Genomic DNA, 25,045 nt, shown 5'->3' with positions numbered 1-25,045 from the left:
GAAACCTGCAATCACCTCATGCGACAGCCCTGTTGGTGTGGTGGGTCCTGCTTCACAGGTGAGAAAACAGAGGCTTAAAAAGGCGAAGTCCCCTGAGGAAGGCCCCCTACGGGCAAGTGCTGGCGCTAAGCTCCGGACCCAGGTGGCCTGGTTCCAGTGGGAGAGGAGCCACTGAGGCTCTGAATCACCCTGAACACACCACTGTCCCGGGAAGGAGCTGCTGAGGGCCAAAGGAGATGACCGGGGTGAGCCTGGGCACTGACGATGTCTGGTGGCAAACTGGGGGTCCCCAAAATCTGAGTGCAGGCTTAAGATATTTATACACTAAGAATTTGGGGACACCTTCAAGGGAAACAAAGGAAGAAAGACCCATTTGGGGGAGGTCAACCCTGCTGGTAATTCAGTTCAACGCCTCATACAGCGGCAGCCAGCCTCTTCATGCCACTCACTCTACTTGGATTTATGGAAAAGTTAAGTCCTTATAATTAGTATATTACTTTCTGACTAATTACCAAAAAACTCAAGTACAATGAGCGGATCTAAGCACTTCCTTGAACACAAGAGACAAACCCTTAGCCAGCATCTTAAATTCCAACATGTGCACACTCAAGGGAAGAACTGTGACCTTTTACTTATTTTACAGCAAAACATGACCGTTTTTGCTAAAATCTTTATTTTAAATATTTTATACTAAAAATTACTTTCTAGTGAAAAGTTCTGAGCTAATTACCCCAACCATCACTTTTTCTTTGATAGGAGGCCCTAAAAAGAAAATGTTTATTTAAATTTTATTGTGAAATATAAACAAATACTACTTGTATATGTTGCATATTGGATTTTATTTCAATTTCACCTGTTTGCACATGCATTTAAAGATGACATGTGGGATAATTTCTGTATTACCATTATATTTTTTATGAGCTAAAAACCCCCAAAAACTATTGGAATGTTGATCAAGACGAATGGGATGCCATGGTTTTTAATGATCATTCCATTAAAAACCAATGAGGGTCCCATCACTTAATAACCACACAAAATGTTTTGAAGGAAAGCTGATTTAAGGATAACTGTTTCTGTGGAAGAAATGTTCAAAGATCCAGTCAACCACTCAATAGAACCGAGAAATGTCCAGGCAGCCAACTGTCCCAGTATAGGGAGGGCCATTCGTATTCGGTGCTCTGCTAGACCTAAGAGTCAGATATCGAGGGCTGGCTGGGACCCTGACTTGGGAGCATGGATGGATATCACCTGGACTACACGGGTACAGTTCACTTAGCACCCAACAGTGATTCAAATGCACCTTTTAAAAAAGATTTTCAAGTCCAACTGCTTGAGGTCTTTAAAGGAATGAAAGCACAGGGTTCATTTACAATATACTGTAAAAAGGTTATTAGCCCTTTGACGCTGCCTGGAGACAACACCTCCTGCCCCCTTCCCAAGCCCCACCTAACATGCCATATTGAGCATCCAAAGGGCTGGCTGAAGACACTGAAATCATTCTATAATAACCCGCCTTTGCTCAGATACAGAGCAGTGCACTGCGGATATCTGGCATTGGTGGCAAGTCATTTGCATGTCTTTGGCCAATAGGGGAGAAATGAAAAGCAGACTTAACTGTCTGGTCCTCTTTGGACTCATTATCTGAAAAACACTGCTTCCCAAACCACTGTAAAAAATAAGACTTGGAACAAATTCAAGTTAATCTCATGAGAATGTTAAAAAATTATATTAATGTCATGGAGTTCCTTGCTTTCCTCAAAAAAAAAAAGGGGGGGGGGCAAATTTGGTTATACATATATCTATGAACAAAATTCAAGGAACCCAAGTCAAGGCCAGAATATGTATTGAAAATGTTTCAATCAGATTCAAGTTGTTTACCATTTCATGCAAACTCACAGGGAAATTGGCTGCTTGGTCTTTACATGTAAGTGTATTGACGTAAGGCCAAAAAGGCACTCAGATCTGTGTTTAAACAAGCCTAATTAAGTGAGAAATTAAGACAATCATTTGGATAGCTTAAGTAAAAAAATGTTGGGGGCTGTAATTATTTGGGCATTTTAGTAAAAGCATTTTTGCTTGAATTGTGTGGATAATTATCTTGGATTCTCCACTTCACTTTGCATGTGTCAACACAGAATAATGACCAGATGTTCTTGGAATCGCTGAATAAATGCATATTCAGTCAGCAGTTAGGAGCAAATTTAGACCATTTTTTTTTTCTCCAAATGACTACTATTTCCTAGAAATGTTTCTAAGGGCAAGGCAAGAAACTAAGAAAGGAATTTTAAAGCAGAATTTGGTTATTTATGAAATCCTATGAGATGTGGTTGAGCATTTGTAAGTTTACTTCATATGCCAAATCAAAATAGGGTCAAAACATGTAATTTTAAATGATAGTCACCAATGTTGCAAAATCTACTGGTTGTACTAAGCTAGCATTTGGCAGTGGGGCCAGCCTGGAAATTCCATTCAACACTTTGATTTCACTTGGTCACCAAACTAGCCATTATCCAAAAACAAAATACAAACAAAAAAACACTAGAAGCACCCAGCTCCATATTTTATAACATACTTGCTCATTTCCTAGTGTGCACTCATAAATTCTTACAGAAGTTCTTGTGTTACCCACTTGAATTGTTTGCATTGCCTTATAGGTAAAAACCAGATTTGGGAGGCTGTCCCAGAAACCGTCTATATAAGAATTTTAAGCAACACTTAGAAGTCAATGAAACATGTCAATGTTCCATTATAATCTAACACTTCAATAAAGTGAACAAAGGGAACTTGTGGAAGCTGAACACACCAAAGACCGAATGGTGAGCACTTACAAAAGGGTGAATGCCCCGAGCAGCACCTTACCTTGGAGCCAGTCTCTGAAGTAATGCAGCCACATTTTGGGAAGCTGTTTATTTTCTTCTAACATGACATACTTCACATTACTGAAACTCCTGTGAAGGTCATAAAGTAAGTGCTGGATATTCGGGTAGTCTGCTTTTTGGGTGACTATATACATGTTGTAGAAAGAAAAGTATTTGAACTGTGCAGCAATAAAATCATGTTCTCTGGTTTCCCGAGGCACGATGTCTGTCAGGTCTAGCCCGTCATGCACTCGGGTGGTCCCATAAAGGCTGACCCCCAGCAAGCCCAGGAAAAGGAAGATCACCACGACCTGCAACAGACAGAGGCACGAGCTCAGACCCAGAGGAACCCAACCAACTCCCCTGGCAAGGTAAGCGGTTAAGTCTGTAGATTATTCTTGCGCCACAGTGGCCCTCAAAGGAGCATGAAGGGGTCATTTACCCAGAGGGAAAAACATAAAATCACAGTTACCACATTTTTAAACAAGCTTATGAAGAACAAAATGTTCAAAATGTTAAGGAGTTTATCAAATGTCATAGTACCACTTGTTACAAAGAAATTCACTCCTGTAGAACATTAGCTCACTAAAACAGCTCCATTATCTGAATGGACTGACCGTTTAGGGGGCCTGAAACATGTCTCCCCCAAGAAGCAATCTGATAAGTTCTGTGACCCCTGGAAGACAGTGTGTCTTCTGCCAGGCAGGTTACCTTGGCTCTTGGCTTCAGGAGGAAAGGAGCATAGTGTTTCTCGGCAAATGATGAGAGTGTCCACTTGGTGCAGTGGGGCTCCAGGCAGTGGAGGCTGGAGTCGGAGAACTGGGAGAGCAGGTCCCGCGTGGAGCTGGCACTCTCAGGGCTCTGGCAGCTGAGGGCGTCCTGGGTCACGGTGACAGGCTGCACGGAGATCTCGGAGCGCGGCTCCGCGGTGGTGTAGTACACGTGCGTGTGCGGGTCATACTCCGTGCGGAGCTGCACCGTGGATTGCATGGTGATCTGGGTTTCGTGGGCGAAGCTGTGGCTGCTGTAGGGGGGTGGGGGGCTGTAGTGGGTGCTATCTTGAGTCTCTGTGTAGGCCTGAGGTTCAACCTGGATCACTCTGCTGACGCAGGGGCTGAAAGGGGAAAACAGGCTGCTGTAGTAAACCGGGGCGGGGAGACAGCACCTTGTAGCCAATGTGTGATAACAGCCATGTCACATAGCTCTGATTTCGGAGAGGAACGTCACTTCAGTGAACTCCACAAATATCACCTGATTTACCTGTCTCGACACAGACATCATTATGTCAAAGGAGGCCAAATGATGGCTGATCCCGAGTTTGGCTGACTCAGGTCACATACTGCTGAAGGGTCAAAGCTTAATGCCTTAAAAACACAACACAATACCCAAAGGGCTGTATTTTTTCCCCAGTGGGTGGTTTTCAACCTTTGCTCTGCCCCGATCCAGAGATACAACATACTCCCAACCATCAGCCATTGGTTCATGATAGGGATAATGATTGCGTGCCTCGCCACCTTGGGGCCATACTTGGTCAGGGCAAGGGGATCCCCAGCGACCCCAGGGTCGCCCCAGGAAGCATCCTCTGGCCATGGTCTCCCTTGCCTCTACTCCACTGGAGAAAGCGCTGTTAACCCCATAGCCTTCCAAGTCCACAGACTCAAGAGCTCTCTAAACACCACCACTCTGTACCCTTTAAACAGAGGCCGCAGCAGACAGAAAATGTACCTTGTGAAACAGCAGAAAATATCCAATCTCCTTTCCTCACGACGATACAAATCCATGCTGAGAATTGCAGGGAAAATTAGCAGAACCATAGCAAAATTGAACACCACTACTACAGCCGCCTGGGAGGAGAAAAAACAAATGGAGAGGTCACCAGTGCGTCTCCTCCCAGTCAGACGACGGCTTTGAAAATAAAGATGCTTGAAGCAACAGCTTCCATTCGCTTTTCTACTCAAGTGTTTAAACCTGAAATAGACATAGGGGTTTCTCATCACTTTGCCTCTCTTCCACCATGAAGAGCCCATTTGACAGTAATAGGCCCCCACCATTCCAATCCTTTCCGTTTCTGATAATTCCATGGACCCAAAAGGTACAAACACAGGAACTTTAACAGCACCTTGCTGGCAACCTAACCAAACCGAATCCACAAGGGCAGAACGAATATACATGAGATGTTTTAATTTAAAACAAAAAGAAACATTTCCCTCTCATAACATTTCTAAGAGTTTATGCAGCCCTGATTTTATACATAGAAAATTTATATATAATGTGGATCGAGTATATTGAAATGTCACCTTTAAAACATGAAATAAAATTTCAAACATGTCCCCTGAGGTTTTTAATAGGCACATTCCAAGCAGCCTCTGGAGTCACCCGTGGGGTGTGTGAGCACAGTAACATAAGAGGTCAAGGAGAGTTAAGCAGAAAGAAATTCCTGTGTGTGATTATTGTATGCAGAATAAATAAGTACAGACCCAGAAGTCACTCCATAACCCAGAATAAACACGGGGCTGATTCTGTAGTGCTTTTGGCAAATCTCCTGCTGACCCAGTAAAAATTACACAATTGGGCTGTTAATAGGGGAAAGTCAACAGGGGACAGTTGAAAGGGCTCCCCGTTCAGACAGGCATGCAAGGAGCTACCCGCTAACAAATGCAACTGGAATGCTAAGTAACATTTGAAAGGGATCATCAGAAACTTGTTTTGAAAATTAAACACTCTGAGGAGGCTTTTCCAAGGACTGCTTAGGACTAAAGCCTTCCCAAACTGGGTAAACATCTCAGGGTGAGAAAAAATGATCTGGTAACTGGTATCGAACAAGATCAGAGAGCTTCACAGAGAACTCTGGACAGTAATTGTGGATTCCTGCCCCAGGAGGAATAGCAAGCCTGAGGCCTGGAGGACTTGGCCTTTCAGTAACTAATTCCCTGTGAATCTACAAAACTAAAAAATTACCTCACCTGTCTCTTCTGAGTCTGCCTCAAAAATTCCTCTTCTATCCAAAATTTAGGAACCTATGGACTCACCACTCTGATGTACATAGGTACTTTAAATACCTGCCTGACAGGCTTATGTTAAGAAGCAAGTCACTATTCTGACTTGAGAACTTATGTGAGACAAGTATGTCAAAAAGAGAAATCGAGGTACTGAGATGGATACTAGAGACACAAAGAGAAATGAGACAAAATCCTGCTCTTCAGGACTGACCCAGGCAGACCTGTCCATGGGGGCACGTCAGGCTGACACATGTCATACGAGTGTGCACAGGGCACCAGAGCGGCTCAGGGGGCAGAGGACGTGGGTGGGGTGCCCATGGGGATGCCATGGGGCTGGGAGGGTGTCAAGACAGGATTCCAGGGGAGATGGAGATTCAGAAAGGACTCTGGCAGGTCCAGGGAGGAAGGGCGCACCATGAGGAAATCTGACAGACAGTGTCTGGGAGGGACCAGTGGCTTGCACCTGCTGGAAGGGACACTGGACACTGTGGGTACAAGCCACTCAGCACTGCTGGGCTTCAAATTCTGTTGGGGGAAGAGAAGGAGAGAAGAAGAGTGATGGGGAACCAGGCAATAAATGCCCAATTCGGTCCATTCCTACAGCAACCAGGACAGATATCACTATCACCTGACAGAGAGCCCGTGGTGCAGAGGAAGGGCACCTGCCGAGGTTACCGGGGAGATGGGGTCCGTGCGCAGGCTCACTGTCAAAGCCCGCAGCGCAACTGAGGCTGGGGAGAAGTTAGACCCAGCTACCCCTGACCCCTCAGACCGGGGGGATGTTAGACCTGGCCCCCTTCTGACCCCTCAGACCACAGAGACGCTTAGAGGAATGGGTCTGATGCTAAGGGAGGCTTCCCTGGGGGTGGAAGCCTTTCAGTGTTTCTTTTTATTACACCGATGTTTAGAATTCAGGAGTGGGATGCTGACCAGAGACTCTGCGCCTGAACAAAAGACCCTGAGGATGAGGGCGGAGATGGGGATAAGCTATCTACCCAGACCAGGTGCTCTGGCTGGAAGGATGCTGAGCTTCCTACAGTGGCTGGGGACACATGGGACACCAGCCTCGTCATCACAGGAAGCTGTGGGGGGGTCCCCCCTAAATGTGCTGTCAAACGGCACATGACGTGGCAGGGAGAACACGTTCTAATAGGACAGAGCACAACTTAAGTGACCAAAACAGGAAGAGCAAACAGCAAGGATTTCTCAGTAAGGGAGAAGTGCCCTGGCTGCAGCATCTGATGACACAATGGACACGGCCTGTACTGTCAATTGATCCTACCTACTGAGCTGAAGGAAATGTCCTGCTCCCAACAGGGCTTTTACGGTGGCCCTGCTGAGATGCTGGCAGAGCACAGAGACGAGCAGACCCTGTCTAGAGGGCCCTTGTCTAAGCCCTCTTCCCATTGGAACAATAAGCTTCTGTTCTGGGAGTTTTCACTGAAGAACACACACCGTTCAGTGACCAGCAAACCCAGCTCAGGGCCTTGGTTCCCAAAGAATTACAGATGGTACCGCTGCATCCTGGTGTAGAGCTGGCATCTGGACAGATGGATGAAGACCAACAAGGAGGCCTAAGTTTCTCTGGGAAAAAACTTCTATTTATTTTGGTAAGGTTACAAAATTGGAAAAGTTCTATGGGGAAAAATCCTAAGTGAACAGGGGCTCGGTCTTGGGCAGGACCACTTTAGGTCTCTCTTTTTTTGATGCTTAATTTGTAGCATCCTGAGAATGTGAACACAAACTAATAACCAGAGTTACAACTCAACACAGTTCACTGAAGGGAAGAGATGCTACTTAATGGTCAATTTCGAATGTCAAAACATTTAAAAGGGATCCAGTGTAGACTTCTGCTGGTTACTGTAAGAATTGTGGCACATTCTCTTTCCTTTCTTGTGTTTTTTTTCTTTTTCTTTCTTTTCTTTTATCTTGGTTTTGTTTGTTGACAGAGAATGAGCCATGGTCATGGGAAGCCCTTCATTAATGAATAAGGACTCTTGGAAGCTGTGGGTGTAATTTTCCAAAGTGACCTTCCTGTGGCTTGGCCTAGAAATGCAAAACCAACAGTATTCACTTTGTCCCCAGAAGGGGCTTACCTTGGGAGAACTTAGTGTACTGGCCTTTCTATAATGCATAAGGAAAACTCATGTAGCTTTCCAGACCACCACACCATGGGGTATCAGTAAAGGAGAGCACGCCTTGAGGAGTCATCAGTGTGTACTGAGAGAAGAGAGGAGAAAGGAGAGAGAGGGGGCAGAAGACAAGGAGCGTGAGGAAGCGCAGATAAGGACCAGCGCAGGAAAAGGCAACCAGTGGAGGCCGGTCAGAGAGGGCCCCGTGGCTGAAGACTCCAGGGCAACCCCTCGGTACCAGAATCGGCTGTGTATGCAGGCGGACAGGGCATCGGGCTGCCGTGCGGATGGAAGCCTGTGCAAAAAGGCATTCATAGAACTTCAGCTGTACTAATAATTTCGTGGGCATTATCTACACAGCAGAAATGTGTATTTTCATTTTCCAGTTTCAGATTTAACTTTATTTCATTTATTCACTTACTGTTTCTTTTTCAACTTTTGTATATAATAAAAAAACCAGATTTTAATTTTTTTAGTTTTTAGTATTATTCCTTTGGGAGAGCTGGTGGCCATGGTGATTGGAACAAAATCTTTTTTCATGTTATATCAAAATGTGACACTAAATATGAAATGAGTCTAGTGTCCCCAACACAGCAGGATTAGTTGCTCAGATCCTCATCAGAAATTAGTGAAATGAAATGCTAACCTGAAGACTAAAAAGAGTTCACCATGTTGACAAACTAGAAAGAGAAACCTAGATTATGATCTGTCACAATCCTTAGAACCTCCTGGCGATCAAGGGAGGGAAGCATTATGAGTAAGTTAGATTAGTAGGTTTACAAAGTAGTTTCCCTTAAAACCCTGGCCCCTTCATGATCATAGATCATATAGTAAAAGGGGACGAGATGAAGATAAAGGGGAGCCATTGCTCCTTCAGTCTTAGAAAACAGCTAAAGCTGTAAATTTGAATTTAAGTCACAAAATGTCAACAATATCCTTAAGATGTCAAAACTGTAGACTGCTTTGGGCTTAGGAAGACCGTGTCACAGCTGGCCACACGGCCTTTACCTGCTGGACCCTCCACGATGTCGGGACTCCTGTGAGCGTCAAGCAGCTGAAGAGCAATGCCAGAGCTTGGGGTCAGGAGCAGACTAGGCCATAGCCACAAACCTAGTCTGGGCACCCTCCATTTCTGTAATTCCTATAAACTGGCTCTTGGTTGAAAGGACATCTTGATGGCCTCTACATGTGCATGGGTCTGGTCTGGAAGGGGCCAACTGTTCTGCTAAGTAAGGGCGAAGAAGTCTGCATTTTCTTGGGCTGCCTGAGCAGGAAGTAGGGGGCCAAAAGGAAATAGAGAGGAGAGACCAGACTGCTTGGGAGCAGTGGCAAGCAAGGGGCCCACCGATGAGCCCCCGCAGGCAGAGCACAGCCACTCTCCTCACACTGTGGTGTCTGAACTGCACTTGTGCCGGGTCTGGGAAGACTGCATGTCACCTGCAAGGCCAGCAAAGGCTGCCCTATGCACTGCCTTGTGCAGGGGCTGCTGACAGGGACAGAGAGGGTGACATGCCAGACTGAGGTGGCCAGCAGGGGAGGGGAGTTGGCACAGAACCTCAGTGGGGATGAGAAGCAGGAGCTGGCTGCACTGTGGATGAATCCAGAGGACTCCTGACTATCTGAGCAGGGGCTCTCTGAGACCCCACATGCAGAAGCCCTGGTACCATGTTGGTTTAACTCTAAAGGAAAGGGTGACCCCCGAAGGCATCAGGTCCCGGGGCTACCCAGACCACAGGCACCTGGGCAAGAGGGCTTGAAAGGAAGGGAAGACCCAGGGATGTTCTCAGGGGCTGTGTGGGGGTTACTGCTTATGCAGCGCAGATGCCAGCAGGCTACTTCACACCAGTGCAGTAGAACCACGGCACATCATAGATGCGGATGTGGGCGCTTGGCATCCAGGCAGGCGCTCGCAGAACCAGCCGGACACTCACCTGGAGGGAGAAGGCCCGCAGAGCAGGGATGGGGATCAACGCAGCCATGAAGAAGGCTGTGACATTGCTGATGGATGTGAGGGCCACGCTGGCTCCCGTGCGCTTGAGGCACTCCCCGGTCCTGTCCTGTGGGTGAGAAACCACAGTGTTGAGTGCCACGGGGCAGGTTCCTCGAGAGCGGGTCACATGGACAGTTCATACACATGGCAGAGTAAGACAACTGGTGGTTCATAATGAAGTCAGGGCATGAGAGGGGCATCTGGGCTCTGCCCCTGACATGGGCACTGAAAAGCCTCCCATGACTGACCACATACTTAGGCATTGCTCACGGTCATTACTATCCCAAGCACAAAGCTCAAGTAAGGACTTCAGTGACAGAGAACCCCAGAGAAGCAAAAGAGGGCTTTGGAATAAGTGTCCTGGGATTCTTCCAACATACTTGACTTATTTAGAGCCAGTTAGCATGTCATCTGACTTGGGACTAATGCATGTGCTGGGCAAGATGGAGAAAAATTAAAGGACAAGCCCTTCAGCACACAGGATCCTGTCCCCGAAGCTTCCTTCTTCTGCTTTCTATTACCTCAAAGGGGATTCTTTTATTCTGTCCCGTTTCACTAAACGCATGTGCCAGGAGGAAAACGTCATCCACGCCAACACCAAGAGCGAGAAATGGCAGAACCTGAGGGACGACAGAGTGTGTCAGGCACGTGAGGTCCAGTCCCAGTAACTCTGAAGCTCTTTGAAACGCCACCCCAGGCGCTCCCCAAAGGTCAGCTTACGTAAACTCATGAAGAACTCGTTACACCCCCAAAGGCGAGCAGTTACAGCCCACAGCAGATCTTGTACGTTTTCTTTCTAAGCCCCACGTACAATGGTTTTTCTTTAAGTTCATACACAGATGAGAAGGAATGTAACTCATCTAAAGCAGTGGTTCTCAGAGCACGACCCTCAGACCAGCATGGCTGAGAAGCGGTTAGTGAGGCTCATTCCCCACCCTAGCCTGAACGAAGAACTAGGACCTCAGGCGCGGGACCAGCAGCCCTCCGGTGATTCCAACACAGAGTCTGAGGTGATCTCAGCTCTACTGACAAGGGAAGCTTTTCTACTATCAGGAAGCCCGTTTGGACCTTCTGACCACTGCTGAGTGGCCCAAATAGAGACAGACCCGCCCCGAGACACATGGCACTTGAACAGGCTGGATGACCCTTCAGGGACACGGACACACAGGAGGCCAGCTGGGCTGAGCCTGGGCAGGGGGCGCTGGTTGAGCAACAGGGGACGGATGGCTTCTTTAGTACCTGAGTTGTTGCAGCGTTAAAGGAAATCCCGATCAGTGAGCACAGGCCCAGTCCTGCAGCCACGGACAGCGCCACCAAGAGGACGCCCGCCAGCCCCACGGCACCCTGGGACTTGGCGCAGTCCCAGCGCAGCATGGTTAAACAGGCATAGGCAAGCTGCACGCAGAATGAGGGGGCGGGACGGGGCGGCAGTGGGGGTGAAGGGGATGGAGGGGAGGAGGGAGACACAAAACAAAAGCCAAACATTAGAATGGGGAGGGATTCTAATGTTTTCCCCCACCCATCACCCTGGGCCTGAAGGTAGAACTTTCCAAGCCCAACAACAAAACTACATCACAGACATTGCACGGAACTCTAGGGCCCCATGTGGCCAACTGCAAATGGGAAAACGCTTCACACAACCATGTTCTTAAACCATCATGAAGCCGAGCTCTATGTCTTGGATGCACGTGTGTTAAGAGCAGTTAAAAAGCAGGAGCAGTCATGGAAAGGTGAAATCTAAAAACCACATTACAACACCCCCCGCACGGCAGAAGGGAATGGATTGTTACCATCAGTAAGTAGCCGCTGGCCACCCGGATGACACTGACGTCAGAGAAGGACTTGAGGATGTCATCCAGGGTCGTCGTGGTGAAGGAAAGCACCTTCTGGGTGGAGTTCTGAGCGACGCTCTGATGCACCACCTGTGGTCACAACACAAGGATAATGACCCCCATGGAATTAAGGCTCCAATAACCCTTGGGGGACATACCTGACCCCCAACCTCCACTTTCTTCTGATGCATTAAAAACAGCTCTACATGACTTGGGCTGGAACTCAGACTAACCTTAAGTGGCCCTGGGTCTGGGACAATGAAGGCTACTGCTAACCAAGTGCGGACATGGCCTGAGACAGTCAGTGTCACTGAGGGGCCCTCTGAGTGCTCTACTTGGCCCCTCTCTCCTCCCCACAATCCTACCCAATCTGCAGGCCCACCAGCGCCCTCCAGGCCAAACAACGCATTCTTAAGGGCACCCCTCCCCCTTCACTGGCTGGCCACTTTTAAAAGGTCACTTGCAGCTTGGCAGAGGTCATGGCTTGGGACAAAGGCCAGCTTTGTCACGTGACCTAACCAGGGGACTGCAGCTGTGAACAGAGTCTATGCTTTGCTAATGTTTTCCAGACACTTTTTCTTGCTAACCAACTATTTTTTTAAACACTGTTACGCCTTAGCTCTGGAGTCACAATGGGTGACTCAAAACATTTCAGAGCATCCCTGTTAGAATTAGCACCACCCAGATACGGAGACTCTCAATATCAAGGAGAGGAAAAAGGACTTCATCCCACCAAGTCCACAGATTTACACTCTGCTCTGAATGTAAATTCTAATGAAAAATGATGTCTTAAAGAGTGGTCAAGTGGAGCGTGTAGTAACTCCGGACTTGTACCCCAATACAGAGATGGGTGTGGGAACCCAGCCGTTTACCTCCACATACATCCTCTGCCAGGCCTCCAGGATGGCCGCTGCCTTGTCCTCATTCCAGTTGATGTGTGAGACATACTCATACCCCTTGAAGTGTTCATACATCTGCTTGGGGGTCATTAACTGAAACATGGTCTGCAAGGCGTGGGCACTGCGGCGGGGTGAGAAGGCATGTCAGCACCCCCGGACGCAGCTCACGCTTGCAGCCCTTCTGTCCTTTCACACGAGCATGTGTTTCCATTAAAACGGGTCCTAGTTGGTTATTTTATTTAATAGATTGATGTACCATATTAAAAGTGTAACCTTACAAACCTTTTACAGATACACCCCAAAATTAAATTAATAGGCAATTTCCTTTCTCAGTTTCTATTTAATGAAACAGGAAGGCTAGGGGAGTAAGTAGATCGCTTCACCAGATATGCTGGTGAGCTGGGCACTGCTCACTCACTTGTGCAGAAACCCCAGACGACACTTTCCCAGGGGAGAAACCCCAGCTGGAGTGCCCAGCACGTGACAGAGCACGGACAGTGCCTATGTAGCTGTCGGCTGCTGGTCAGCTTGCAATGGAGTTTTTTAGCTCCTGTCAGTGAGGGCTGCATGTTCTGACCAGTGTCTCTTGCCTACTTTACACTTGCCCCTATTTTCTACAATACCAGGCAGATCTCCTAAAACCCTGCAGTCACTAACCATGTCTGGGTAAAATGACAGATCTGCTCAGAAAACTTCCCTATGAGGTGCTTTTTTGAGCCGGCTTGGTCTGCTAATGTCTCCTAATATTCTATTACACCAGACGGTGGGCTAGGGTTAACAGTTAAGTATTAATACAAACATACTTGTGAACGTCAGAGGCAAAGCAGGTTCTGAGGACAGACAGCTTGGGTTTCCCTCTGTGGGGCAGGTTACCTGACAAGGTGCCCGCTGCTGTTCTTGACTGTGCCACCCACGATCAGCTCCTCCTGCCAGTGCATATACTTTCTGGATAATCCGTGACACCCACCATTCAAAACCAGGGCCATATCAAGAGGCTGAAATAAAAAGGCAGCCACATAATTATGGGAATTAGTAGGCAGGTCACATGCCTTGTTAAAATCCAGTGTATTAAGGGCTTGTTTGTCTCAGAAGAACATTAATAACAAGGCTAACGAGAGGCGTATGGCAAATTGTGCAGCAAAATCTAGCTCTATAAACAAACTCAGCTCCACAGACAAAAAAGAAACTCTTTGGGAATGAAATCTTCAAAATGAAAATAGCGGAGCCCCAAAGGGGGGACACCTGGGGTTTTTTCTGCACCCCTCCCAAGAAGACTCTGCGCCTGTACTCACTCTGCTGGTATTTTTGTTGGGCGCCGTGGTGGGGCAGTCTGGGTCAGCCGGATTGAGGCAGGGCCGGTCCATGTAACCATGACCAACTTCGGCCTTATTCAGCATTTCCTCCCAGCTGTCCACTTGGTAGTTTATTTTCTTTAACTCTTCTAGGAATTCCAAAGGGTCAAAGTTTGTCCACTGCAAAGGAGGCTTACCTCTGTGAAAGAAATTAGGAGGCGAGACAATGAAGGGAGGCTTCCAAGCTCTTAGCAAAATAACAAGATGGCATATATGGCAAATATCACATCTGGAGCGTGCGAGGCAGTTTGGTAAGGCTGCCATTCTGGGACCCTGGCATGAAAAACGAATGCTCCTTTGCAGTTTATCTGTCTATAAGCCTAAGTTGGGAAAACAGTTCATGACTGAAGATGCCAAGCAGAGTGCTAGTGAATTAATGAAGACATCAAAGAACACTGCATTTAATACCTAAAACCAAAATTAGCCAAAGGGTGCTCCTAAGCAGAAGACTGAAATCCAAAATTAAGGGCAAGATAAAGAAGAAAAAAAAGAGGGAATCACCATGTCAAATCAGCACTTGCCAGCCTAATAAATGCTGTGTAAATGCCATCCATCAAAACATTTGATCTCCATTACCTTTAATAATCCCATACTTCTAAGCTCTCTCTGACAGCCTGGCAGTCAACCCCGTGAGCCCCCGCGGCCTCTGCCATCACCGCCATCAAGGCCACTTCCCTCCACACTTACTTTTGAATTTGTGCTGTTGACAGACCAGAAAGGCTTTTGGCTGCCTGTTATGTGGTTCAAACCACACTGTAGCTGCTTAACCAGGCTGAAGTCATTATTCAGAATCTCCCAACCAGAAAACACAAAACCCCTTATTTCCCATCTAAAACTGTACACTGAAGGTCAGGGTATGGCCCCTGCAAATTGCTTTTCCAGATATGGGCAAGCTAGGGCAGAAACAAAAACTCAGGCACTCACTCTTACATAATTAACTGAAAATGTCCACACCGTTTAACAATTATGCCTTAGATGATGCGGTGTATTATAATATCCAACTGCTAACCTGTGATGCATCCCCTACTATGGCCTTCAAAGACAGTGACTTCCCCCTTCAGTGTGATTAATGTGATCCAAAGTTAAGGTCTAGTATTTTACTTCACAGGAAGGTCTTCAACTTTCACTCAAAATATTTAATTCTTCCCACAATAGATTCTCTTCTTAAAAAACAAGCTGAACCCATGTAACTGCTTGGTCTGCAAAACCAAAACCACCTTAAAGAGTTAAAAATCCTACCTACTCTGAAATAATTTGCATTTTATTTGCATATAAATAGGCTGGTAAAAGTGAATGAAATTTAATGATGCCTACAGAACCTTTTTTTTGAAAAGAGGAAAAACACTCTGCTGAAGTCCCCTCTCTCCCAACTATTCACTCAAAAAATGCACATGGAATTTCAATGTTTCTATTTCTTGTTCAAAACTGAAGCAGAATAAGCAATGATAGAGTAACATCAGAATTCTAGAATTTAAAAGCCACAGACATCAGAGAAAAAGATCACACACTTACAGTAGGTAGGCGGTGCCAGACTGTAACTTCGCCCCTTCCCAGAAGCAGTCCAAAGGTGTAATAATTAAGCAAGGGTATAAATACTCTATGATCTGTCCAAGTTAAAAAGAATAGGCCATGCATTAGGCACAGAACATTGGGGCGGTCTTTGAGAATTTTTGAGAACCGTTTTGCAAAAACAAAAGAAAATATACCTGATCCATGTAACCTGTTTCTGTAATAAGTTCTCCAGATTTGTAACACAAATGTTCCAATTTCCATTGCCTGGTAAAATAAAAAGCAGAAACAAATATTTCTCATTATAATAAAGGATATCAGTTGAAAACAAGAGGTGAACATATAGAAAGAACCACAATTTCTATCACTTTTAAGTATCTGTCAAAACTCAGAGCTTTAGCCAAGAAGGGACTCCGCAGCTTGCTTTAATGAATAGATGATACGCAACTGTAATTAACATGTGGGGTGTTTATGTAAATGAATGCCACCAAAGTATTTGAAAAGTCTTGTTTTCTTAAGTGTTCTCCCAATAATCTTGTTTACACCATTAAATCTACTTTTCTACATACATTAATGAAACAACTTCAGGGCAGATAATTCAGAGTAGAATGATGGCAAATTAAAAAAAGTGGGGACTAATTAGTAATAAGGCTTATAATGTATTAACATATATTCAGGAGGGAAAATATTACAGGCATTTTCTACTGGCAGATAAAAACCTTATTAACAATAGTGTTCAAAATGAACTTTCCTCTCTTAACTATGAATGCTGTCAACAACACTTATGAGGTAGATTGGTTTCCTACTTTATTTTACAGTCTGGTTCCATAGAAATGATGTTAGATATACTGATCAACAATGATGTCTATTATCTATCATCTATTACCAGAGTTCTGTTATCTACAGAAGAGTGTTTCTGAATATATGAACTAAATCTAGCTAGAAAAAAGAGGAAATCTGGAAAGGGTGGGGATGGGAAATCCAAGAGAAGAAAAAATAAAAATAAAAACTCCCTCTAACTGGTCTTTTTTCCTGGTCTCCTTTTTCTCTCGTTCACTGGTCACCCAGAGGAGCCGTCTAGGCTTTGTCTCTTCCCTGTGGACCCTTCCCACCCATCGCTCAGAGCCCTGCTGAAATGCAACCTTCCCTCTAAGCTTCCTTGGACTAGTGAGTGCTTCTGCAAATGATTCCTTTCACAAACCCTGGGCACTGCAGGTCGCATCTCCTGATTGGCACCTGGAGCCTCGGGGCTGCCTGTGGTCTGTACCTATGTCCTTTCCCTAACTGCACTGCCAGCCCCCAAGAGCAGGGCCCAGGTTATCCATCCATCTGTCCATTCTCCCACCCTCACCACAGACGTGTATGCTTACATTTAATTCCACTCAGCTTCAGCACAGACTGTTTAGCATGAGTAGATTCTCAATATCACTTGATGGATGAACTCATTTACACTTGCTTGAGAAGGGCATGTCTGTGTATTAGAAAAACCACCCGGCTTGCAGCCAAAAGAAGGGGCTTGAAATCTGCCTCTGCTCTTTAATAACTGTCTGAACCTGGACAAATACTTCAGTTGATGTAATTCCCAGTTTTCTCACCTAAAAAATGAGATGGATTGAACTAGGTATTCTTTAAAGTTTGCTCCAATGCATGAATGTTCTCTGGTTGCATCTCAGCCTAAGAGTGTAATTTCACTGGGCAGATGCTCACATCTCCCTAGGTGCGTAAGCGACAAGCCCCCTCATGGTAGGTCTTACATAAGAATGCGTGGGGCATGCTCAGTGGCCCTGGGACACCCACATGCAGGCTACTACGGGGCCTCCACTTACAAACTTGGAGACATTCTGTCTCCAGCTAGCTGGGTCTTGGAGTCAACCAAACGGAGGCCGTGGTGACTGGAGGTGACAGCAGAGCCAAGGACAGATTTCAGTCCATTCTCTCACCTCATTCTCCCTGGCCACCGAAGGTTTCTACACTGCCACTTCCTCACCTTTCCTGTGAAAAATACTTAAGTCATACTTGCCAGCCACTCAGTTAAGAGGTGTTTGCAAGCCTGGGGGAAGAGGAAGAGGATTAGGTAAATGCCAACTCAGTGGTTCCCTGGGAACTGGTTTCAGTGGCAGTCACCTCAGCAGTTGGAAGAGAATATCCAGTTTAAACTAATTGATCCAGACAGTTGGTTAATCTGAGTGGCTGCCCTTATCTAACTGCTAGGATGGAAGAATGTACAAGACTGGTCCCTGTCCTAAATAACTCAGTGTAGATAGAAAAGAAAAAAAATGGTTTTGTTCCAGAACACTTCCTATGCTTTTACTATGTTCACAGCATCATTAAATTGGTGAGGCAGAAGGGGAATATCTTGTAAAGCTGTGTGTGAGTCAGCCCTGTTCTGCCCACCCTTTAGCAGGAATTCACCACAGTGGCTCATCCCCTGTTCACTTCATGGCACACACCAATGATCAGCATCTGTAGTGAATACAAAGTATCCAGACATAACTTCTTTTTCTTTCCTTTTATCATTCTAAGTTGACTAAAGGCAATTCAAACTGTAACTTCCAAAAATATCTTAAGCAATGAAATGTCTTCGAATGGGTGTATAGCCGCCCAACCAAAAGGCTCAGAGGATCATGTCCACTTGGGTATAGTGTGCGCCAAGACGGTTACCGGAAGCACATTATAAAGTAACATTACCAGACTCTATTGACAAATCAAGATGGTAAAAAAAATCATCATTATAAGACTCTGAACTGACACTCCTGACATGTTTCCAAGGCAGCTTCAATTACTAAAACGAAGAAGCCCCCCAGCAGTCTCTGCCCACCACTTTACCTGTTGTACATATACACGTGGACTCGGCTGGCCTGGAGTGCCGAGTCCAGGTGCTGTTGTAGCGCCTCCGTGGTCAGGACGTCGGCACCTTCTTCCTTCGGGGTCTGAATCATGAGCTGAGGATTGAACATAGCTTCTTCTCCAATCTTCTGGCGCGTATAATTTAATTCACGACTTACGCGTCCACCAACTGACAAACACGTACAAGTTTGTTGTTAGAACAGGGACTTCCCTGCAACTTTGCATCGTTACCGCATGAGAGGCGCAGGACCCCTGGCAAGGGAACTCTGCTCATGAAAATGTGGGGCTGTTGTTGGGGTGCTAACATTCACTCGATTGTTATTACTGGCAATGTTAACTTCACCAAACACAGGAAGTACTCTCTGAACCAGTGAATGGCCCCCTTGCCTGTCACGCAAACCTAAGGCATGCCTGCTTTGTGCACCTTCTAATATGCCATAGGAATAAAGGGGGAGGGGAAGGAAATCTGAGACCGAATACCCCATACAATTTCTTTGACTTGTTATGAACAATGTGCCCTGATGGTACATTTCAAGATAAATGGCTTCAATTTACACTCCTCTTAATGGTCTGGCAAAGGTAACAAGGAAATGTATCCCCCTGTCAAAAAAGAAACAAGGAAAAAGGGCAAATGTGTGCCCAGCACAAAACTTGCCAGAAGACAACTCATGTGATTCCCATCAGAGGCACACTGGGAAATCCCACGTGAGTGAGAAATGTATTAGCCGGTGGAGTCCCGGGACCTGGCTCTGTCAGACGTACCTGGGCAGCGTTCAGAAAACACAGGAGCCAGGTTGAGCTGCCTGGGAGCAGGCAACCCTTGTTTAGAAAGCTGCCCAGGTGAGTCTGACCAGCTGTGGAGGCCAGAACCCCTGCCCCTATGCCAGCTCTCCAGTAGACAGGCTTGAAGCACAAGGGGCAGGTTGGCACTGCAAACTGTGTTTTTGTCCTGCATTCTTCCCTCAGGTCCTAGGTTGTATATTTCATTTATGGTTTTAGAACAAGCCAAGCTCAAAATCCTGCACCTGAGTGGGAGGGGTGGCAGGAAGTGAGCTTCATTTCCCAAAAAGGCCAGGTGTGTGGGAACCCAGCAGTCCAGGGAGAACCCAAGAGGGTGCTTTGATTCAATTCGGTCAAGGGGAAAGGGCTGCAGGGGAAGGGGTAGCCAAGAGGGGATCCTAGAGCCCCTCCCCACCCCCCTGCCCCGCCACCACCACCACACATACTCCAAGGTCAGCATGGGAGTCTGAATAGTTTCCAAAGTTACTGATCATTGGACTGTTTATTGAAAAGCAAGCCTTCAGCTACAGTTTAGAAAGATTCTTTAGAGATCATCATATGCTTTCCCATGAGGAGAAACCCTTTTTCAAGTTTAGTAGTCAAGGACATAAACATTTGGTTTGCGCAAGTAAATAAGTACTGGGAATGGTGGGCTGTTTAGTTCTCTTGGCATATTTTATAAACAAGGGGGCATGCCAAAAAGCAAATAACGCCCTCATTAGGAAACTAGCCCAGATTCGCACACTGGCAGGGTCATCTGCACAGGTTCACACAGATGGCCAAGGCCACCTGGAACTCCATGAGGTGGTGAGTGGAACACACTTTAAGTGTGGCAGGGGAGAGGAGGAGGCAAATGTGGGGGTGGGGGTGGGGAACAATTTGTAACAGGATTAATTTACATCACAGCCACACCAACTTCTCCTGAGGCTCTGCTGAAGTTGCCTGCAGGCAGGCTCTGGCTCCTCTCGGCAGGAGACCCCATGCATTATTTCCAGCAATTAGCTAGTGACCTGATACAGGTTCAATGAGCATTCTCTGAAGATAGAAAAGGTACTGTAGTCTAAAAAGCCAGTTATTAGTCTAGCAATCACTTCTGAAAAGCTACAGAGCTGCACATCAAGGAGCTCCAAACAGCCATTTGGAAAAAAAGCTCAACCCAATCTTTTCTGGCTGTATGGTATCAAAGCCCACACATATAGACCTTTTCTATTTCCACCTGCCTTTCTCAAGCATTGGCATAGCACATGATTTCTCATTCTGCCTATGAAGTCACACTTCCTTTACTGAAGCTTAAAACTTTAGGTGAATTAAAACCATGAAGTTAAAACAAACAAACAGCGAGATAGGACCACAGACCCTGCCCACCCGCCCTGAGCAGAGCAGCTGCCAGTAACTACGACCATCGAGGTGATGACCCAAGAGGAGCGCACACAACATGGACAGCACATGCAAGGCGAGAACTCCCGACACTCCTCCAGGCCAGCCTCATGGTGGACCGAGTCTTCATCCGGGGACTTTCAGAAAGGGTGCTACTGCCTGCAAGCTACCAACTGTACCTCAGGGCCCCAGTGTCACCTTTTTAGATATTTTAAAGATGTCTATTGAAATAAGTGCATATATTTTAACAGAAGTGTGTATCTGTCTCTGAAACTTGAAAACCTTTTGCTCTTCCTTCTCTTTGTTCTAGTGACAAATACGAGTGTTTTGCTAATGTGACACCAGTTTCAACCAAGATGATCATCCTAAGTAGCTCAAGCAGTTGGAAGTAAGACCGTTAATTCTCAAGTTTCCTCAACCCCCCAAGCTGCCCTCCAATCTTGAGTACTGTGAATTCCATTTATCATGACATGTTACATGGATGTATTTTACATACCATTTCATCTTATTTTTAACGAAGTATGAATGTTGTTGCAAAACTATTCAGTAACTTAAAAAAAGCTTAGTTGACATTCACTGTATTTGACAGGTAGTCGTAATACAATTCATTCACCCAGTGAGCATTTGGGGGGTGCATGTCACATGCTAAGCAATGGGGTGCTATGGCGAGTGAGACCAGCAAGTTCTTGGCTCCAAGAGGCTTGCTGGCCAGTGAAGCAAACAGGCAACAGACAATCATGCTCATTAGAACAAGTGCGATGGGAGAAATGAAGATGCTGAAGACTTGTGAGTTCCTGGGTGGTGGGGAAAAGGAAGGCCACGTCAGACAGAGCTGCCAGGGAAGAAGACCTAAGCAGAAGCATTGTTTGTACTGACTTTGAAAGGCTGGAGGAACAGTGTTCTGGGTGGAGGAACCAGCAGTTCAGAGCCCTTAGGTTAGGATTGCTCCAGGAGAGAAGGGAGGTGAGCATGGCTGGAACTTGGTGAGGCCGTAATTACATCATCCACACAGTTGCAATGGTAGATTCAGTCCCTGCTCGGGTACAGCTGTGTCACAAGCTTCACGACATTCATACCACCCATGGCGCTCCGCACCTACCTACCAGAAACAGAAAACCCTCTGGGCAGAGCGATTTTATGGACTTGCCTGACTTTTGCTACCCCAGCAAATGCCTCTCCTAAACCCCAGCTGAAGGGTAGCCCAGAGCTGTTCCTTATCTTGGTAGTCTTCCTTACCATGCACCAGGGTGAAGCTCTGCTTTCAGGAAGCCCCAAAGAACCCATGTCAGGTGATTCAAACAGGTGTGCTCTGGGTAAATGGTTTTCGCTCTTCTCTTTGCCATTTTCAAGGTCAAAGTTCTTCCTTATTATTTAAAAAATAATCTAATGTTCATGAAATATTGCATAGACATTTCTGATCACTATGCAGAATGAACTGTAAGATCCAGTATCTGTAATGTAGATGCAGGTACACTACAATGGTGTGAACAGCCGTTACTGCTGTGTGCTGATTTATGGATAATATTTACCCATTTCTGTGCTTGGGGCTTATCGCAATTTCTTAAGTTTCCCACAATGAACACAGATAATTAAATACTTCCCTGTGACCAAAAAAAAGTGAAAGCTACTTGGTGGGGATCTGAATTGAAAGCGAGCTCAGTGCAAAAATAATCTGCCCTCCCATCATATTCTGAAGTCCTCTCATATTCCTTTCCTTCTGACAATGCAGCAGCTCTAACAAGAGAATGACAGCCCATCTTCTTGAACAAGGCTCAGGAGAAATGTCATCCCAGGACACACAACAGCCTTGTGTACTCATGTGTGAAAAGTCTAATATATACTTTTATATGCAAAGCCCTGTCACAGGCACTATTTACGTATTTATAAATATTTTGCTTGCTCCCCTCACCCCATCAAGTTGGGGCAAGCTGCACTGCATGGCTAGACAAGGGGAAGAATGAGGGTCAGAAGACCTGGGTTCTGGATCCCAGCCCTGCCTCTTGCTGCACTGAGATCTGGGACAAGACCCTGATACAGATGAGCTGCAGTAATCTTTTCTGTTAAATGGGATACACATACTACTAGGAACCTCATAGAGAGCAGTGAAGACTGACAACACATGTGAAATTTCCCCAACTTTTACCTAGGAGCTGAGCAGGCACCTGTTCATTTATTCACTATCACAGGGCATGTACCATCACCCTCACTTTTCAGAGGGGGAAAAGTCACTGCAAAGTTTGGGTGACTTGCCCAAGATCACCTGGCTGGTGGGAGACAGAACCCACCCTTTAACCCTGAGTCCACCCCCACCTTGTGAGAGCCTTGTGGTTTCTGAGCATTAGGTGAGGACAGGAGCCTAGGTCAATTCCACATTCCAAACTGTATTAAGCTCACAACTGGGGCTTTTAGAATACAAAGAAGTATCATGCAGGACAACCACTGGTGTTTTCTTTAAAGGACAGCCCTGCCTCCCAGATTTTTCACCGCCACTGAAGAGAGAGTTTTTTTTCACTAGAGCTCCATGGGCAGCAGGGGACAGGCCCCCACTTTCCTTCTGGTCCCCAGAGGGGCCTGTTTTAGAGGGGAAGAGAGATGAGGGCACACAGAAAAGGAGAGGCCCTATGACTCTTTACCTGCAAATTCCGCCACCTTCTCCAGAAATCTGAGGCTTAGGCCAATGCTTTGAAAGAGCTGGATAGAAAGCATCACTTCTTCAAAGATGGTCTTGATCAAACCCTGCTAATCCCTTCCTCCCCGAATCAAACCAAGGATGGTTTTCCAAGGTGAAGAGGGCCAGCATGGGTGGGAGACTGTCTCCCAGGGGTGTGCACCTCTGGGCCAATGTTATCTCAATTCAGGGTGGACCAGAAATGTCCTCGGCACAGCCCTGCACCCTGAACTCAATCAACGCCTGCAGCATTCATGCAAAAAGCTTTCAGGAAAAGCTCATTATGATCCACATACAGATGACCTGAGGGACCAACCAAAGTGTTTTTCCCAGCAAAGTCCAAGTCCTTTCAGGGTGGCACTGCCCACTGCCTGTACTCCCTATGCGCACAGTGTGTCTGAGGAATAAATGAACAGCCTTGACACAGAGCCTTGGGAACAGGCAATCATCTGTATAAGATATTAATTCTCCCCGAGGCCTCGAAAAGTCAATCAGTCAAAACAAATGACCCTTTCAGCCTGAAAAGTACCCACTTAGCGTCCAATTAGGAAAATGGGGTCTGTGCATATGCACGGAGAGCATTTGCGTTTGATTAATCCTGTGAATCATCTAACAGCCTCCAGAGAGATTTCTTTTCCCCTTCAGCTCCGTCCGTCAGGTCCTTCTTTCAGTGTTGTGATTTGTTACTGTGAGAGTAAAAAAGTACAAATCTCAAACAGGGTGTAGCTGCAAAGTTATTAGCATGGGCTCATTTCCTAAACTGAAAAAAAGAAGATTCCATAATTTGGGACATTGGCTGAAATCTGGGCTGTGAGTCTGAGTCACCCTTCCACTTACCCTCTTTTATTCATGACTAGCTGGCTGCTGCTCAGACTTCTGGGCTGCTTTTTCTCCCCGTGGGACTGTGGCTTGGCTGGGAAAAGGCTAGAATCACAGGTGAGCCCAGTGAGATGAAAGGCATAGAAGTAAGACAAGAGCAGGACACCTCCTTACACCTCCTCAGAGGCAGTGCAGGGTGATGAGGAGGGTTGCTCAGCAGAAACAGGAGGAGGTTTCGAGCCCCCACACCAGCTGTTTGAGGAGCCATCTGTTACCGCCCGGGGAGCTGCCTCTGAATGGCTTCCCCTGAAGCTGTCTGCGCGCCCTGTCGGACACGATCAGGTCAGCCCAGGACTCAGCCCGCACTGGACCTGCTGCCTGCCAAGGCTCCCACCCTGGTGCTTCCTGCAGGGCCACCAGCTCCCAGGGTGGCTGCATCTGTTGGGAGCCCTATTCTCCACCAGCCACTGGCTGTCGTGGCAAATGGGGCTGTGGTCAACCCTGCCTGAGGCAGGCTGAATGAGGCTCTGTCCCTGAAATATCCCAAGTCTGCCATGATTTCACCTGAAAGTGTAAAAGCCACAAGCTACAGACAGATGCAAACCCTAGTCCCATCCTTCTCCAGGGGCCGAGCAAGCCTGGGAGGCTGACATACAGCGGCATGCTGAGCCAGGCAGCAGAACGTAGGGACCAGGCACAGCATGCTGATATGGAGTTCTGAGTTTCTAGTTAAGGCCTTCCAAAGTCTCCACTAAAATAATAAAGCAGAAAATAACCCAACAATGAAAACGAGTGTCTGTCTGGCAGTGGGTCATGGGCTCTCTGTTGCAGTGTTCAGGCTGGTGCACTGCATCAAGCCCAGTGACCTTCTCCCAGCTTCCATAGGGCTGACATCACCTCTCCACTCTGAACAGTCTTCTTGCCATTACGCAGCCTGTGCCCTTTTCAGTGGCCTCCCGACTGAGCACACACATTGGGAGAAG

The 25,045-nt window shown here is 46.6% G+C and overlaps 1 protein-coding gene across 5 annotated transcripts in view; it reads right to left on the bottom strand.

Moving 5' to 3' along the window:
* Positions 1 to 25,045, bottom strand: part of PTCH1 (patched 1) — a 65,933-nt gene that overhangs the window by 19,574 nt on the left and 21,314 nt on the right. For 3 of the 5 annotated variants that reach the window (XM_036904376.2, XM_036904375.2, XM_036904378.2), the window contains exons 3-15: positions 18,398 to 18,587; positions 15,769 to 15,838; positions 15,575 to 15,666; positions 14,003 to 14,201; positions 13,584 to 13,705; positions 12,684 to 12,831; positions 11,770 to 11,901; positions 11,219 to 11,374; positions 10,501 to 10,599; positions 9,921 to 10,046; positions 4,584 to 4,702; positions 3,570 to 3,972; positions 2,860 to 3,169 (exon numbers count right to left, since the gene is read on the bottom strand). In XM_036904376.2, the coding sequence (XP_036760271.2) occupies positions 2,860 to 3,169; positions 3,570 to 3,972; positions 4,584 to 4,702; positions 9,921 to 10,046; positions 10,501 to 10,599; positions 11,219 to 11,374; positions 11,770 to 11,901; positions 12,684 to 12,831; positions 13,584 to 13,705; positions 14,003 to 14,201; positions 15,575 to 15,666; positions 15,769 to 15,838; positions 18,398 to 18,587 (2,166 nt within the window). The remainder of the gene's footprint in view (positions 1 to 2,859; positions 3,170 to 3,569; positions 3,973 to 4,583; positions 4,703 to 9,920; positions 10,047 to 10,500; positions 10,600 to 11,218; positions 11,375 to 11,769; positions 11,902 to 12,683; positions 12,832 to 13,583; positions 13,706 to 14,002; positions 14,202 to 15,574; positions 15,667 to 15,768; positions 15,839 to 18,397; positions 18,588 to 25,045) is intronic. The other 2 variants (XM_057498492.1, XM_057498493.1) reach the window with 2 other exon arrangements.

The sequence above is a fragment of the Manis pentadactyla genome, chromosome 3, assembly GCF_030020395.1.
Source record: "Manis pentadactyla isolate mManPen7 chromosome 3, mManPen7.hap1, whole genome shotgun sequence".
NCBI lineage: Eukaryota > Metazoa > Chordata > Mammalia > Pholidota > Manidae > Manis > Manis pentadactyla.
Note: the sequence above shows the minus strand (reverse complement) of the source record. Positions and strands in the feature narration are given on the sequence as shown.